Source organism: Zootoca vivipara, chromosome 2 (genome assembly GCF_963506605.1).
Source record: "Zootoca vivipara chromosome 2, rZooViv1.1, whole genome shotgun sequence".
In the NCBI taxonomy this organism is placed as follows: domain Eukaryota; kingdom Metazoa; phylum Chordata; class Lepidosauria; order Squamata; family Lacertidae; genus Zootoca; species Zootoca vivipara.
The window spans coordinates 120,769,357-120,784,720 of NC_083277.1; the positions used below are offsets into that span (position 1 = coordinate 120,769,357).

The window sequence follows — 15,364 nt, forward strand, 5'->3', positions numbered from 1 at the left end:
ATTGGGAGAACAATGTTCCATACTGGTTCTTCTTCAAAGACCTTTTGTCCCAAGCATGGGTCTTGCCCCCACCCCACTGAGTGAGCAATGTTCAATGCTGGATCTTGATAATTCTTTTCAACAATTTGGTCCATCCCTTCCTCTTCTTCTTTGAAATCATTTGCAATGTCCAAAACAAATAAATATTCATTTTTCTCCTCTGGGCTCTCTGGTGTCTCCATTCTTTTTTCGATTTCCACGCATTTCTGGTTTATCTTTTCAATCTGTATTGTGTTCTGTTGTACCTCGCTTCTAGTTTCCCGTAACAATTCTAAGAGTTCCTCTTGGAAATCAGAAAAGTCAGGTTTTATATATGCCTACTGGCGTCTTGCTCGTCTCAAATTTCATGGGTACAGCCAGGGTTGCAAAATAGGAAATGGCGCAGTTTATATCTCCAAATTTCAAAAGCAGAAATTATATCCGAAATGGTTGCAAACTAGCATTTTCAGTTCTTCTTTGTACCTTAATACTTTTATAACCAATTACAAAAAGAGCAGGCCTGGCTCTAGGTAGACCCCCGGTGGCGCAGGGCACCATGGCACCGGCCCGCCAGAAAGGCGCCGCGAGCTGCGTCCGCCAGCCGGCTGATCCGCCGGTCCGCCGCGCAGCTGCGCCTGTGGGAGCCGCGCTGCGCGCTGCGCCCACCTGCCCACCGCGCTGGGAAACTGGGCGGGAGGGCGCCGGAGAGATCACGCTGTGCCTGCCCGCCCGCCCGCCGCTGCGCCCACCTGCCCACCGCGCTGGGAAACTGGGCGGGAGGGCGCCGGAGAGATCTGGTGCACCACAGCGGCAGGGGCGTTTAAGACGGCCCTGAAAAAGAGCATTTGTCAAGCTTCTTGTTCACAGCCATATATTTTACGCTCTCTTTAATACTGACAGTTCACAACCTCAGAGAGGTAAACAAATTCCCCCCTTTTTTGACACCATAATGGCGGCTCGCCGTTCCCTCCAGGGACCCGACTCCAGCTTACAGGGGGACTTTCCCTGGTCCAAAAAAAAATAATACAGGGATTTTACTGAGTTCAACCCTTCTCCCCTTTACCCTGACTCAGGGGAAGGATTTAATCCAATCTTTGGAAATTGAAAGCTTCCTGTCAATCTTTGCAGCTTTGGGCAAGATAACTGTGTCTCAGTTCACCCAATGGGGGAGATCGACTTCCATTTTTTAAATCTCCTCCCGTGGCTAATGATTTAAAATTTCCTTTTCTTTTACTCACGGTATCCAAAGTCTTCAATTCTTTTTAAATTGGAAAAATCTACCGCTCAACAGGCTGTTGGCTCAGAGCTTCACGCTGCAAAGGTAGCGATTTGACTCACAGGCACCCACTCCGCTCACTCTCGGGGCTCTTAAAAGAGCTTACCGTGGAGGATACGTTTCTGGGCGCAGCTGAGTCCCCACGACCCCAGAAAGCTCGATCTGGGGTTCTTTTGGGGGTCCGCGGCACTCTCGCGGCTCTCCCCTCCTTCACAGCGCCAGGAAACCTCGGAGCTTGAGATTTCCTCGCCGCTCAGCAATGGCAGTAGACCAGAAGTCCCCTTCATAATAGTTATAGCTGTGCCTCCTCAACAGCCGTGCCCCCTTCTAAGATAAGGCAATGACCTCATAATTATACTATACAACAGTGTGTTCCCAAACTTGGGTCTCCAGCTGTTTTTGGACTACAACTCCCATCATCCCTAGCTAGCAGGGCCTGTGGTTTGGGATCATGGGAACTGTAGTCCAAAAACAGCTGGAGACCTAAGTTTGGGAAACACTGCTCTAAAACAATAATTAGGGATGCATTGTGATGATGGATGCTGATCTCCATGTGTTGCCTTTCAGCTAGACTTACTATTTTCTGTGCCCAGGGCTCAAATATCTTACTTCAGGGTGACTTAAATTGTGTCTTCTGTGAAGTTCCATTGTATGTGGCAGAACTTGCACACCATTCTCTTGAAACTGAAGTGGCCACTGCCAGCCTGAGTCGGGGGGAAAGAGGTGTGTGGGCCTGGCGGCAGCAATGCTACTAACAGGTTGAAGGCAGAGGCAGGATCCTCTGATCTCCCTGATCTTCGCTGCAGAAGGCCTTGCTCCAGAGGGCAGCCGCTGCAGACCTCCTACGCACTCTCCTCTGGCCCCACACGGCACTTCTGCTTCCAGGGCACAGCAGGTCAATGTTGCCCTCCCGAACATGCATGTGCCCCCCCCACAAAACAAAACCCCAAACCCAGACATTTCCTGTTAAATGTAAAAATCTGCCAATGGGCATGTTGGCCCCCTAAAATAAGACATGTCTAGGAAATCCTGGACATCCCCAATGCTGGCAGCCCTAGGGTTACAGGGTTGGGCATCACCATTCCTTACTCATAATCTGGTCTTTTGCTTCCTTTCCTTTTTTGCTGTTCTAACCAAAACATCATATCCTGATGTGAATCTTATTTCTCCCGGATGCCACACAGGAGGAACCAAAACCTAAAATTATGAAGCCAGCAAGTGCCACAGTAGACACTATCCCATCACATGTATTTTGCCTGGGCCCATTCACATGTAAAGCATGGGGTGAGGGGCGTCTGCCTCAGGCAGCTAAATTTGAATGTCATAAAAGGGTAGCAAATTGTCAACTCTTTAATGTAATTATTGAATTTTAACCCCCAGGGAGAGGAGCTTGTGGGATTTTCTGCCTCCGGTGACAAAACAACTTGATCAGACTTGGCACTAGACACCTTTGACATTGGGGGAGGCACACTGGTTGCTGCTCTGCCTCAGGTGGCAAAATGTTTTGGGCTGGACACAGGTGGGGGGGGGGCTACGCTTCAACACAAAATGGAAGCACAATCTTGCCACCACCACCATCCTTTTCCTTTCCTCAGTTCTAAGCAGTTTCCTCTCAGCCAGCTCCTGACACCTGAAGGGAACCAGGCAGGTGGGGAACAAATTAAGGCTACAGAGGTGGGGGAGGGGCACATTTGGCTCCCTCCCCCGCCCCAGTTCTGGTGTAAGGAGTATTTCTGATTTTCCTGCCCTGAATTTCCTCTGCCTTTCTATGTCAACAGGACAAACACATGTTCAACATATGCACTGTTTCCCCACCTATCTAGTTTGGTCTCAAGAGAAAACAAAGATATTGTAATGAAAAAGACTACAGAGTGACATTTTGTTTCTTCCTAGAGCCACAAAGAAGACAGGAAGACCCACACATTAATCCTTTAATGCAGGTGCTCTCTACAACATTACATAGAGAGGCATCGTGTTGCTTGAGGTGAAGTCAGTGGGCAGTACACCATGCCTTCCTCAGCCCCCATTTTGCCTCTCTGTAACATCTTATAAGGGACCTCTACCAGAGTGCAGTGTGGGCCCCATGTTTTTAAATACCCCTCCAATTTTTTAAAAAAGCATCTTTTTAAAAAGTAAACACGCAAGGGGTAGCGCTATTGCTAATTCTTCCTGCCTGAAGTGCTAGCTAGTACTTTAAACAAGGAGCATTCAAAAACCTATTCAGCCAGATGTGGTAGTACACTCTGAAACCAGCAGTCCACCACCTCATCCAGTCTAATGAGCAAATCGCCAGAACACGCATCTCATCTGAAGAGAAACTCTAACACAGCACACTTTTGAGTATTTTTCTCACATGGCAGAGCTTTTCACCTCTCATTATTTGTGTAGGGCAGTGCAAAATAAGCCAAACAGCCATTGTAGCCAAGGAAGGTTCTACGTTCCAACTGCAGGAAAGAAGTGCAAAACTGCTTAATTGAAAATAGCTTTTTGTGTGTTTCTTGCTGCAGACTTCACAGGCAGGTCTGTAACACCACCAGCATCATTTGAGCAGATCCTCCTTTGTTAAAATAGGCCGAGCTGCCTTTGATGTGTGAAAGAGCCTAGTTTCACTCATTTGCATCTCTGCACTTCTGTCTTTTCCTCTGTTGGGTAAAGCCAAATCCTATTAACAGGTAACAGCACAATGGGATTGCCCAGATTTGGGAGTTTTATGTCTGTTCTGATGTTAATGGGAGATAACAGAGAAGTCCCTTAGCATGACCATTCCAAAACATTTTTCCTCTTGAAGTAGAACAGCCAGTGGTGTCACCGTGCTGAATATTTTGGCACCTGAGGCTGGAAACCCGTCAACTGCTTCTCCTTCAGAATGAAAATGCAAGACCAATAAATGAAGGACTGTAGTAACAAAACATGCTGACCTGCCTTGTGAGCCCAAATCAGCTTCCAGTGAGGGGCAAAAATGGACTAGAATGGCAAAAGGATATTTGGAATCAAGCTAGTAACCTGATTCTGGATGTCAGATATATTCGTAGGCAGCGCTGTGTGTCTGTTGTAGGCTTTCCTATACTCCACACAAGTTGTCATCCCACAAACATTTTTAAAGGTGTTTAGTCCTTTTGGTTTCAAAGTGTAACTTGAGAACCTGGGGGCAGTGTCTGCTGAAACTGAAGGACCCACAAGGAGGCTTTTGGCTTGGATCGAGCTTCCACCCCCTAGATATGGTCTTTTACCCTGTCTCAAAGAACTGTAGTGGAGAAAGTGTTGCTTGTGGGTACAAGCACCAAATAATGGTTCCTGCTTATTACCACAGTGTCTGTGCATGCAGAAGAGAAGACTTGCCTAAAGCTTCATGCGTGGATATAAACACACACTACTTCCTAATATTTTTCCTTAACACCACATTTGCCCATGAGAATTGTTCTTCACCTTCACCTTCAAATATGCTTCCTTCTCTTGCACTTTGTGAATTTTCTGGGATAGGTTTAATATAATTATAATAATGCCATGGCTGCACACAGCCATGCAGGTACCTATACACATGTACCACACAATACAGATTTGCATTTTCAGAAGTTGGGCAAAAAAGTACAAATGGCAAAATTTTAAGTCCTCAACTGTGAACAGCAAACACAAGCTTAACGTAGCTGGACTAGTCCACAGGAAACTTGAAGCAGCGATTGGAAAAGGGTGTCTGCTTCTGTGTTTAATGCTGGGAGAACCAACCAGCCATTTTAAATGTACCTGCAACGTTCACAACTTGGCAGTATCACATATGTATCTTGACACTTATTGTGAGTTCAAAAGTAAACTTTGAACTGGGTCTACCTTCCTTAGGCTATCCCGTTCTTTCAAAAAACAGTGGGGGAAAACTCTTTTGGGCAAGATTCTGAAACTGCTAATAAAGATGGTTCCTTTCTCAGTGTGTCAGAGCCTAAGGGCCATTTTTCATTTCAATCAATTACAGGTATATGCATGTGTTCTCTCTCTCTCTCTCTCTCTATATATATATATCCTCTGTGCTAGGAGGGGAAGCAGTGTAAAGGAAGATGTTGTGAAACTGGCCAACAAGGTATTAGCGTTTGCCCTAAATAAAGTGCAAGGCCAAGAGAAGGGGACCTAGCACATGGTGCACAAGTTACTCACGGAAGAGCCTGCATGAAGATGGAGGTGTCCTGGAGCAATTTGTCTCCTTGTTTGTTTTAACTAAAATCTTTATTATTACAACAAACAAAATAAAATTCTCAGTTCACACAATGCAACACCCTCGTCCAAGAGCCCCGACCTGAAGCCCCTACAGCCCCACAGCATGCATATACAGGGGTCTGGAGAAAAGGAAAGGGCCACCAGTGGCATTCTCTGGTTCCAATGTGGGGGTTCTGCGCCCCTTTCATAGGATGGGGGGGTGTCTGGGCAAACAGAGCAGGACCAGAGGGCAGCAAGAGTTTCCACCATGAGCTGCTGCTGTGTCTCTTTCCCATGGAGACAGCAGGAGGAGGGAGGGGAGAAGAGGAGGAGGGAAGAGCTAGATAGATTTCCCCAGTCAAAGCCCCCCCCCCCCCGCTGGTCTGACAGCGGCTTTCCCACAGTCCAAGAGTCACAGCTCATCCTCATCAAGTTGGGCAAGTTGAGCACAGCCTTGAGGGAAACTGATTTCCGGGACTTCAGGATCAGGGAGCAGCGGCCTGGCGTCGTCATCACTCGGGGCCTGTCGGGGACAGAGGAACAATGAAAACTCTGGAAAGGTTCCTGAAATGTATTTTGCAAGACTCCCACCGCACACCCTTTGGCTTTATCTTATCAACAGGTAGGACAGTGTAATACTTTGGTTTAATATATCTACTCTGGGGTAATCCAATTCTATGCTGCGAAAAGCTGCGTTCTGCATTCTGTATCAATTATGCAAATTAATCATCTTAAGTACTGCCTTGCTGGATCAGGCCAAGGTGCATCAAATCCAACATTCTGTGTCTCAGCAGCAGCCAACATGATGCCTCTTTGAAACACGCAAGGCAGGGAATGAAGGAGATGATTTTTTCCTGTTGTTGCCAAACCTTAGATCTAGTGTTCAGAGATATTCTGGTACAGTATTCTGCCTCTGTCCACAGTGTGAGGTTTGCAGCCAAATCACAAATGCATGTTTTGCTAGACAAGACAGGTCTAGTATACAAAAGACTGCACTTAAACTTCCTAGAGAGGTCCCTCTGTGTGCTTACTTACTTCCCCTGCCTCCTCTGGCCGGAATTATGTAACCACGGAGATAATCTTTTATACTTCATCCTGTCTCTGAGAAGACTCTCTTTTTACCATGTTTCCAAACTGATCAAATGTGTGTCTGGGAGGCCCAGACAGATGCAGCCTATAGAAGCCAACTTTTGTATTTTGTACCTGATAAGTTTTATTACCTGTATTGTATCTGCTGCCTGCATTGAAATGTAATTGTTTATCTTACTAAAAACATGTGGATCATTCTCTGCAACAGGGTTGAAGAGGGGGAGGTCAGCAAACCTCAAATAAAGGGATAAAAAGCTGCAATTGCCCAATTCCTAAACATCAGCAAGCTGCAAAAATGTATACGTGTTTAACTTTCCTAAATGGCTTAGAATCATAGAATCATAGAGTTGGAAGAGACCACAAGGGGCATCCAGTCCAACCCCCTGCCAAGCAGGAAACACCATCAAAGCATTCCTGACATATGGCTGTCAAGCCTCTGCTTAAAGACCTCCAAAGAAGGAGACTCCACCACACTCCTTGGCAGCAAATTCCACTGCCGAACAGCTCTTACTGTCAGGAAGTTCTTCCTAATGTTTAGGTGGAATTTTCTTTCTTGTAGTTTGAATCCGTTGCTCCGTGTCCGCTTCTCTGGAGCAGCAGAGAACAACCTTTCTCCCTCCTCTATATGACATCCTTTTATATATTTGAACATGGCTATCATATCACCCCTTAACCTTCTCTTCTCCAGGCTAAACATACCCAGCTCCCTAAGCCGTTCCTCATAAGGCATCGTTTCCAGGCCTTTGACCATTTTGGTTGCCCTCTTCTGGACACGTTCCAGCTTGTCAATATCCTTCTTGAACTGTGGTGCCCAGAACTGGACACAGTACTCCAGGTGAGGTCTGACCAGAGCAGCCCACTTTTTGTATGTCTCCCACATATGTGGAATACAAAGTTTAACTTTTAATCTATAGATTTAATCCTAAATTCATCTCCTACATCAATGATTTTCATCCTTTTTTCCTTTGGATTGCACTTTCAGAATAGATTTTTTTGCACCACACTAATTTTTTTATTGATAAGAAATATATTGGAATGGCAATTATAGATCACAACTATGATTGTTCTCAGCATCACCTTATGCTCTTGCTCTCATTTTGGAAATATATCTATCCATACATTGCAAGGTTTTTTTATACTATGCTATAATGAAATGTTTCTTTTATTCTCCTTGAATCTTCCTGCCTTGAATCTTCCTTTTCGCTAATAGCTATGGCTAGATCAGTTGTGTATGACAAATTTGCCTATACAGTATATACTCAGGCTTACTCTCAATCAGGGATGAGGAACCCGTGGTCCTTCAGACATGTTTGACTCCACCTCCATCCTGGTCAAGAAGGGTCTTAATGGCTACTAGTTATGAACCTTGGAATACCAGTATCTGGTATCTCAAAAGCACAAGTGGGGAGAACATGCTATTGCGCTTAGATCAGCTTATGCATTTCCCAAAGGGTCCTGATTGGCTGTGAGTACAGGATGCTGGGCTAGAAGGGCCCTTGGCATCAAGCAGGGCTCATTTTATGCCAGGCATATAGGCAAACTCTGCCCTCCAGATGCTCTTACATTCCCCTCAGCCCCAGCCAGCAAAGCCAATGAGATCAGAAACAGTGGGAGTTGCAGTCCAACAGCTTCTCAAGAGCCACAGTTTCCTCATTTCTCTTTAAAGCAAAACCAATGATAAGAGCATAAGACAATTCATTGGGCAATGTCTGCCCATGTTGTCAGCCTGAGAGTGAAGCAGATTGCAGGTAAATGGAGGAAGAAAAGTGTATATGGCATGCTTTCAAAATCTCTTGTGGGAAGGATAGCACAGCATCAAAAAGCTTGCCAAAAATAAAATTACTGGCATATGAATGCATCAGCAATGGTAAACAACGCAAGAGATGAGAACGTACTCTACTAACACAGCAATGAATTTCAGACTGTGTTCTGGGGAACCCTGGGGTTCCTTTGGAAGAATGTCAGTGGTTTCTCACAGAGAAGAAGGCCACTATAGGCAGAAGCTTTGAATTCTGCAGCCAGTGCCAGATTCTGCATTTTTTCCTAGGCTTCTGTGGCACGGCGGAAACATGTGGTCAAGTGGTGGGGACATGTGGGGACGTGTGTGTGTGTGTGTGTGTGTGTGTGTGTGTGTGTGTGTGTGTGTATAAAACATCAGTCCCAATGAAAGTTAAATAAATGTGAATATGGAATCCTCACTCAGATTAAAAGGAACACTTCCTCTCCCCTACCAAAACTCACTGTGTGCAGGGACTCCTGCTGGGAGGAATTGGAGAGATGCACCTCAGAGCCATTGGAAGGTATGTGAACTGGTCCAGGCCCTGGAGAGCTTTGGCTGCGAGATGGCTGGGGGCAGAAAGCAAACTGGGTTTAATATGGGTGGGGAGTAGACAACACTCCAGCACAGAAACCAAGCCTAGCATTTTAGAGACGGGTGCTCTCAATTTCGTGTCATATTATGTGAGAAAGCATGCATAGTTTGTCCTGAAGTCAAACAACATCTCACACTGAAAGCACGCCATGCAAGCTTCATAGTTTCACAAGACCCCTGACCTGGCAGGGATTCTGGCAATCCAATTCATCAAATGAGGGCATCTAATCTCCCAAAGGACAAAACAGACAGACATCCTCTTGCAAATCTCTCTCTGCCTCTATTAGAGATCAGTCTGATCATCTTTTCATCTAATCTGGAATCAGAAACCTGTAGAGTTCTGAAGCCTACTAAGCCAGCACAGCACTCTTCCTACCTCCTCCTCCAACTCATATCTGAGAACAGAAATCAGCACTCTTGTCTTCACCAGTGTCTTCACAGAAAAGTGTTCAGTACCTCGGGCTCCTGGTCTCCCCCCTCCCCATTTACTATAGGTTTTAGTGATTAACATTTTTAAAAATCACAACAACAGATAATCCTCATCAGAAATAATACAATATAACCAAGGAAAAAAACCCATAACTACTGAACGATTATTTATCGGATAGACGACTCCAACGGTTATCATGAAAAATTAAAACAGAGGGAAACTGAAGGAGAGGCAGTCAATGTAACAAGAAGAAAAATGATTATGATATTGGCAGTGGTTAATGAACACAAACAATATTTGGATGGTTTCAGAATGGGTGAAGCTTGCTTATGTATGAGTAACAAACCTACTCTGAATTTTCTCTACCCTCCCCTTCCCTGCAACATGTTTGGAGGAGTGTGTGAATATCTTCACATGTATGCATGCAAGGATCTATGGGCTGGATATTAAAGGCTTGTTTATCAGCAGCAGACACCCCTACTTCTCTTCTCTCTTGCCTGGCTCCAGTTCTACCTCTCTCACCCATCACCTCAGCGACAGAGCAAGCCACAGAACCAGCCTGGCTGAGACCATGATGCTGGAGAAATGGTTAGCAGCACACCTGTCCATCTGGAGGGTCTGGCAGGTGAGATGATGAAGACGTCATCTCACCCTGGCAGCCTGGGAAAGAATTAGCCGTCTCCCTGGCTGCTCTCCTGTTAGTCACCCAAGGGGAACTCAAAAGTCCCCTCCTCTGCCCCTCTCTTCCTGAATACCTGCTGCCCAGTTTGAAGTTTCAGAACAGAGGCCCTAGACCCAATTCCCTCCCACCCCATTACTCTTGGCAACAGATAGTGTCCAGACACAGGTTGCTTCGGTGATTGTTTTGTGTGTACATAGCCATTCAGATGTTAAAACCTTCTTTTTTTAGTGAACATTTAAACCTTTCACAAAACATTGTGGTCTCTGCCCACCCTATGCTTAAAAGCCAAGCCACACACTACCTACCGCTAAGTGTGTTTTTTGAAACCCAGGTGAGCTTAGATTGTTTGGTGGAGGCAACCAGAAAAATACAGACTTCCACCTGGTGGCAGCGGAAGGGCCACTAGCCTGGTCTCCACTTCCTCACATGGCCCATTTTGGGGAACTGTGACACACTGTGTTGCATAAGCTCACTTAACAGAGGCCATACACTCCCGAACATCCCTTAAGCACACTCAGTTATATTCTTAGTGTTGGAGCAGCTTATGCATGGGTTGCTCAACACATGCTTCTGCAGGAAGCGGATGATTCTAATCCATTAGCAGTTACCACTCTGGATTAATCAATGAAGGGTACAAGGAGAAAATCTATCTGCATGCGATGAGGTCAATATCCTCTAGCTTAACAGATCCTAAGATTTTTTCCCAAACAGGAAAACATGTCTCATCTATTTCCTTCTTATTTTTAAAGCTATCTACACTGCCCCTTGATATAAGTATTTGTGGGATGGCTTACAAACGAGACTAAAATACTAACTGAGCATTGAGCTCCAATTTCTCATTTTTGTTGTTGAGCAGCAGTTAACAAGGAGGTTCTCAGTAATGCTGACGCAGTAATGCTCCTGAATACCAGTGGGTGAAAACTGCAAGAAGGGAAGAGTGGGTGGTGTGCCCAAGTTCTGCCTGTAGACTTCCCATAGCCCTCTGGCTGGCCCTTGTGAAAATAGGATGCTGGTCTAGGTGGGCTACTGGCCTGATCCTGCAGGCCCTTATTGTGTTCTGAAGAGGTTAAATGCCTACATTTTTTGAACATGTCCCCTTGGCCATTTTTTAAAATGAAATTTTGTTAGACAATAGTGATATGAATTGTGTGGGAAAGATAAGCTTCTTTTGTCTCTGTGACAGCATGTGTACAATGCAATCTCAAGGCAGCACACACGGAGGATTGTTTTAATGACAAATGATTGTTTTCATGCTCTGCTTCACATAGCTCTTGCAAACTATACATGTGTTAATGAGGTTTAACAAATGTAAGCACCGAATTTCAAATTCTTGTTGCCAATTACCGTACTAGCCCCTTTCACTCCAAAGCTAGAACAGGAACTTCACCTGTGCCAGCCAAACCTCTCAAAGCTGTCAATTCAACAGGGACCATCCATTTAAGACCTTCCTACCTTACCTCAACATAGGCCTGTTGCTCAGGCTGGCCTGGGCCAGGAAGGTAGAGGGAGGGGAGAGAGGCATTGTGAGGCTGGAGGCTGGATCCCTTGCTCTGGTCCATGGAGACGGAGGAGCAGGGCCGGCTGGGTCCACCAGGCAGTGAATGATGCGGGACGCCAATACGTCCTAGGCTATGGGTTTTGCTTTCTCGGCGCTGGTACTCTATGGGCGACTGCAGTGCTGGCAAGAAAACAGAAAGGGGCAATGAACTGCAGGGTCACACACTGGAAACACAAAAGGCTCTGAATTCCATTAGTGAAACTTAATCTTCTGCAAGAAAGAAAGAAAAAGACTTCTTAGGGGAGTGATGCAGGAACCACTGGGTGAAATCTCACAGCACCCCCCACAGCCCCACCTGCTTAGGTGTGCTTCAAGCAGCTTCCAATGCTTCTCTCAAAAGCCACTGTCAAAAGGTGTCTCAAGCACCCTCATCCTTCCTTCCGTTGCAAAAAGCAGGAGAGGTGAGCTGCATCAGGAGCCACCACTTCAATGTGCTTGAGGTGCCTGAACACAGCAGCTCCTGGAAACTGCACAGCAGGGACAGGAGGAAGCCCAGCAAGCAGATGAGGGGCCACAGGCCACTCTAGGGGGCATTGCAGCTCTTAAGAGCAACACCACCCCATGCACAAACCCCCTCCCCCAACTCCCATTGCTTAATATCATCACTACCCCACGCTCTTATTTCTCTCTTTTGAGAGATTAAGGGGCAGTGAATATCTTAAGGGGGGGCAGCTCTGCCCCTGCCCACACTGGCATGTGGTCTCCAACAGATTTCCCCATGGGGAACATGGCCCTTGGTGGAATAAAGGTTTCCTAAACATGGTCCATGCATTCAAGTTAAGAGTTATTCAGAACTGATCTACACATGATGCAAAATGGCAGGGTAGAAATCTTTACTATCCGACTTCAAGCTGAAGGGTGAGAATCCTATTTTTTTATTGCTTCCATGTGTGTGTGTGGGGGGCATACTACCTTTTCTCAACACAGCAAATCAGGGAGCAAGATTTAGAATATACCGATAGATCTCTCAGCTTTTTATTTGAGAAAGTGTTAAAAAATGTGACCTCCTGCTTACTGGCAGTCTGAAGTCATACAGTCCACTTCAGCTCTGCCATCTACTTTGGGACTCATCCCACCCTTCCAAAGTTGTGTTGGCTCGATCTGCAAAGCTTGCGCTTCAAGTAAAAATGTATGGCTAGTTGAGACATGTGTGTACATCACTTGATTGCACAATTAAGGCCTGACTTGCACATATGTGAGAAGATGGTAATGTAGTATTAGAGCTGGGGGTCGGGCGCTGGTATATAGAAGGAGACAGACATAGAATGGATTGTTCCTCCAGATGACCTATTTAATGAACATTCCTACTGATTTTGCAGGAGTGATTCAATTGTATATCAGAACTGTAGGTTTGCACCATTTAAAGTGGATTAAAGTGCTCCAAAACCATAGCAAATAAATGGTCCTTGACATTTAACATCCCCACACACAAATAATCAGAATGAATACTCAATAAAAAGCTAAATGTAATCCAATCTCTGCATAAGCTTTGTGCAAGCAAATCAGGATGAGTACTCAATAAATATCAGGGCCCTTATTATGGTTTTATTCCTGCTGATATGATAGGGTGGCATGGAATTGGGGTGTTTATCACTTTAATTATTATTTTTTGTACTTGGGATCAATTTTGAAAATAACTTTAGAAATAACTTAAAGCAAACTTAAGCAAGCCTATTGCTAGGTCATTTCTTTCACTCAGAAAGAGCCAAACTGTATTTAAACTCACTGAAAGGCAGTAGCCTCTAATTCACATTATTCTTTGAAAATTGTCTATTCCCCACCCCCGCTCCACCATCTAGAACAGGGGTCCCCAAACTTACCTGGCTTCGGGCCGGATGCCTGCTGCGCTGATTGCGTGGTGGGCCAGAGGGTGGGGGGGGGCGCGCGGGGGCGCAGAGCATGCAGCTGTGTGCGCGCATGCGCAAACGCTATTTCTGGCACACTCCCGACCTAGAAAGTGCCGGAAATAGCTTGTGCGCATGTGCAGAAGCCTTCTCCAACCTGGAAGTACACCGGAAATGATGCTTGTGCGTGTGCACAAGCTATTTCCGTTGCTTTTCCAGGTCGGAAGTCGGCAGCCGCGCCGGTAAGAGCGGGCAGCGGGCGTCCCCGGGGGCTGCATAAAAGAGCCTCGGGGACCCCTGATCTAGAAGTGAGCTGAAGTTTCCCATACTTCTGCAAAGCATTGTAGAAATATTTTAGCTTTCATATTCCATCCAGACCAGGAGTGAGGAAAATGAAGAAATATTGAGGCATCACTCCTTGAAGAAGGCTGGTTGTTGTTTAAAGGGTAGTGGGTGCCCGAGTTAGGAACAGACCATCTCTTTGAACCCCCTACCATTGAGGAAGTCACGTTGTGTCTCCAAGATGAGGCTGATGTCAGCCACCCAGGCCTGGGCAATCTCTGACGTTGCTGCCTGCAGTACGTAACGGATGGTGCCCCGTTCTGCGCCGCGAGAGATCAGTGCAAATTTGCAGGGATCATTATCCACGCAGGGCTCCAGGCCCAAACAGCTGACCTGGCAGTGAGATGGATAGTGGGTAGGTAATGACCATTCAAAAGCAAGAAAAGAAGAAGATATTAGCAATAAAACAGACAAACAGGGAGGGCCTGTGCAGTCAAGCAAAAGGAAGAGCCTGTATTAATTAATTAATTTAGTAAACAGATTTGGGCACATCTGCACATTCATGAAGTCCTAGAAATTATGTGGTTCTCTGGATATAACCAAGTTCTGCACACCAAGCCAGCCTATATTCTTGTGCCAAGAAAAGCTACATTCTGAAACCTGAGCAAAGAATGGAAAGCCAGCTAATTTCCATATTTGCTTGCTTCGCACTATAGTCCCCTGCTCTCTGCTCCCGAGATTACGCCAAGCAATACCCCCACACTTTCAATCCTATCTTCACAGCCATAAGGCTATAAATTTATATAAGGTAGGATTCAGCTACTGAGCCCATCAGTGGAAGCCCTTTTGCAATGGGCCTCCTCCCTCCCCTTGCACGCACCCCAAAATTGGCTCTGAGGAGGGGAGTCAGAAGAATCCCCGTAACCGTGCATTGGGGTAGAAAAGGGGGTTGTTCTGTCTCACAAGCTGAAATACTTACACAGACGGAACGTTTGCAATAGCCCACCACGTTGAATTTCACTCACAATTTCTAGCCATATAAAATTTAAACACATGCATAGACGCTCAGGATGCCAAATTCAGTGCTCACGATTACATTCTGCAGATGCACAGCGCAACCGCAGAAACATGGGGTAAAGAGCCATAGGTAGGGGAATACAGGCTTGCCTGAGTTCTCTGCTATTAGCTCTGTAATACCTTGATGCTGCTCTTGAAGGCATATGTTGGAGCGGCATATGGACCGCGCCGCCGCTCCAGGGTCTCACTCAGGATGACAATCTGCTCAAAGAGAAAGATGCGCCGCTCACGGCCCCGGGCCAGGATCCCGCCTGCCTGCTCCATCACCCAGAAGGTGTTCTGCTGCAGCAGCTTCCCCTGCGCAGTCAGTTTCCCCTGGAGAAGAGAGGGCGGGTCCTGGTTACTCAGCTGGGGAGAAGGCACAAAACTGCCCTGTTCTTAGAGCAGAAGACTCAGAATTACCACTTGCAGATGACGGACTGCACCTTTGAATTCTGACCCATCTCAAAAACTGCCTGCCTGTAGAAACCTGCCAAGGAGAAGCTTTACATGGCAACTTTCTATATGCAGAGAGGTTTGGGTTCTTTTAGATCTGCGGCAGCACTGAAATGTGCA

General features: G+C 46.1%; 1 protein-coding gene across 10 annotated transcripts in view; it reads right to left on the minus strand.

Annotated features, from left to right (window-relative positions):
* Nucleotides 1–1,746: 1,746 nt before the first annotated feature.
* The window catches only part of ARHGEF25 (Rho guanine nucleotide exchange factor 25), a 96,875-nt gene continuing 83,257 nt past the window's right edge, over nt 1,747–15,364 (minus strand). For 3 of the 10 annotated variants that reach the window (XM_060272162.1, XM_060272157.1, XM_060272161.1), the window contains 5 exons: nt 14,930–15,124; nt 13,945–14,125; nt 11,506–11,726; nt 8,807–8,911; nt 2,229–5,999 (listed from right to left, as the gene is read on the minus strand). In XM_060272162.1, coding sequence (XP_060128145.1) covers nt 5,889–5,999; nt 8,807–8,911; nt 11,506–11,726; nt 13,945–14,125; nt 14,930–15,124 — 813 coding nt within the window. In that variant the 3' untranslated portion in view covers nt 2,229–5,888. Of the gene's footprint in view, nt 6,000–8,806; nt 8,912–11,505; nt 11,727–13,944; nt 14,126–14,929; nt 15,125–15,364 lie in introns of all 10 variants that reach the window. The other 7 variants (XM_060272158.1, XM_060272163.1, XM_060272164.1 and 4 more) reach the window with 6 other exon arrangements.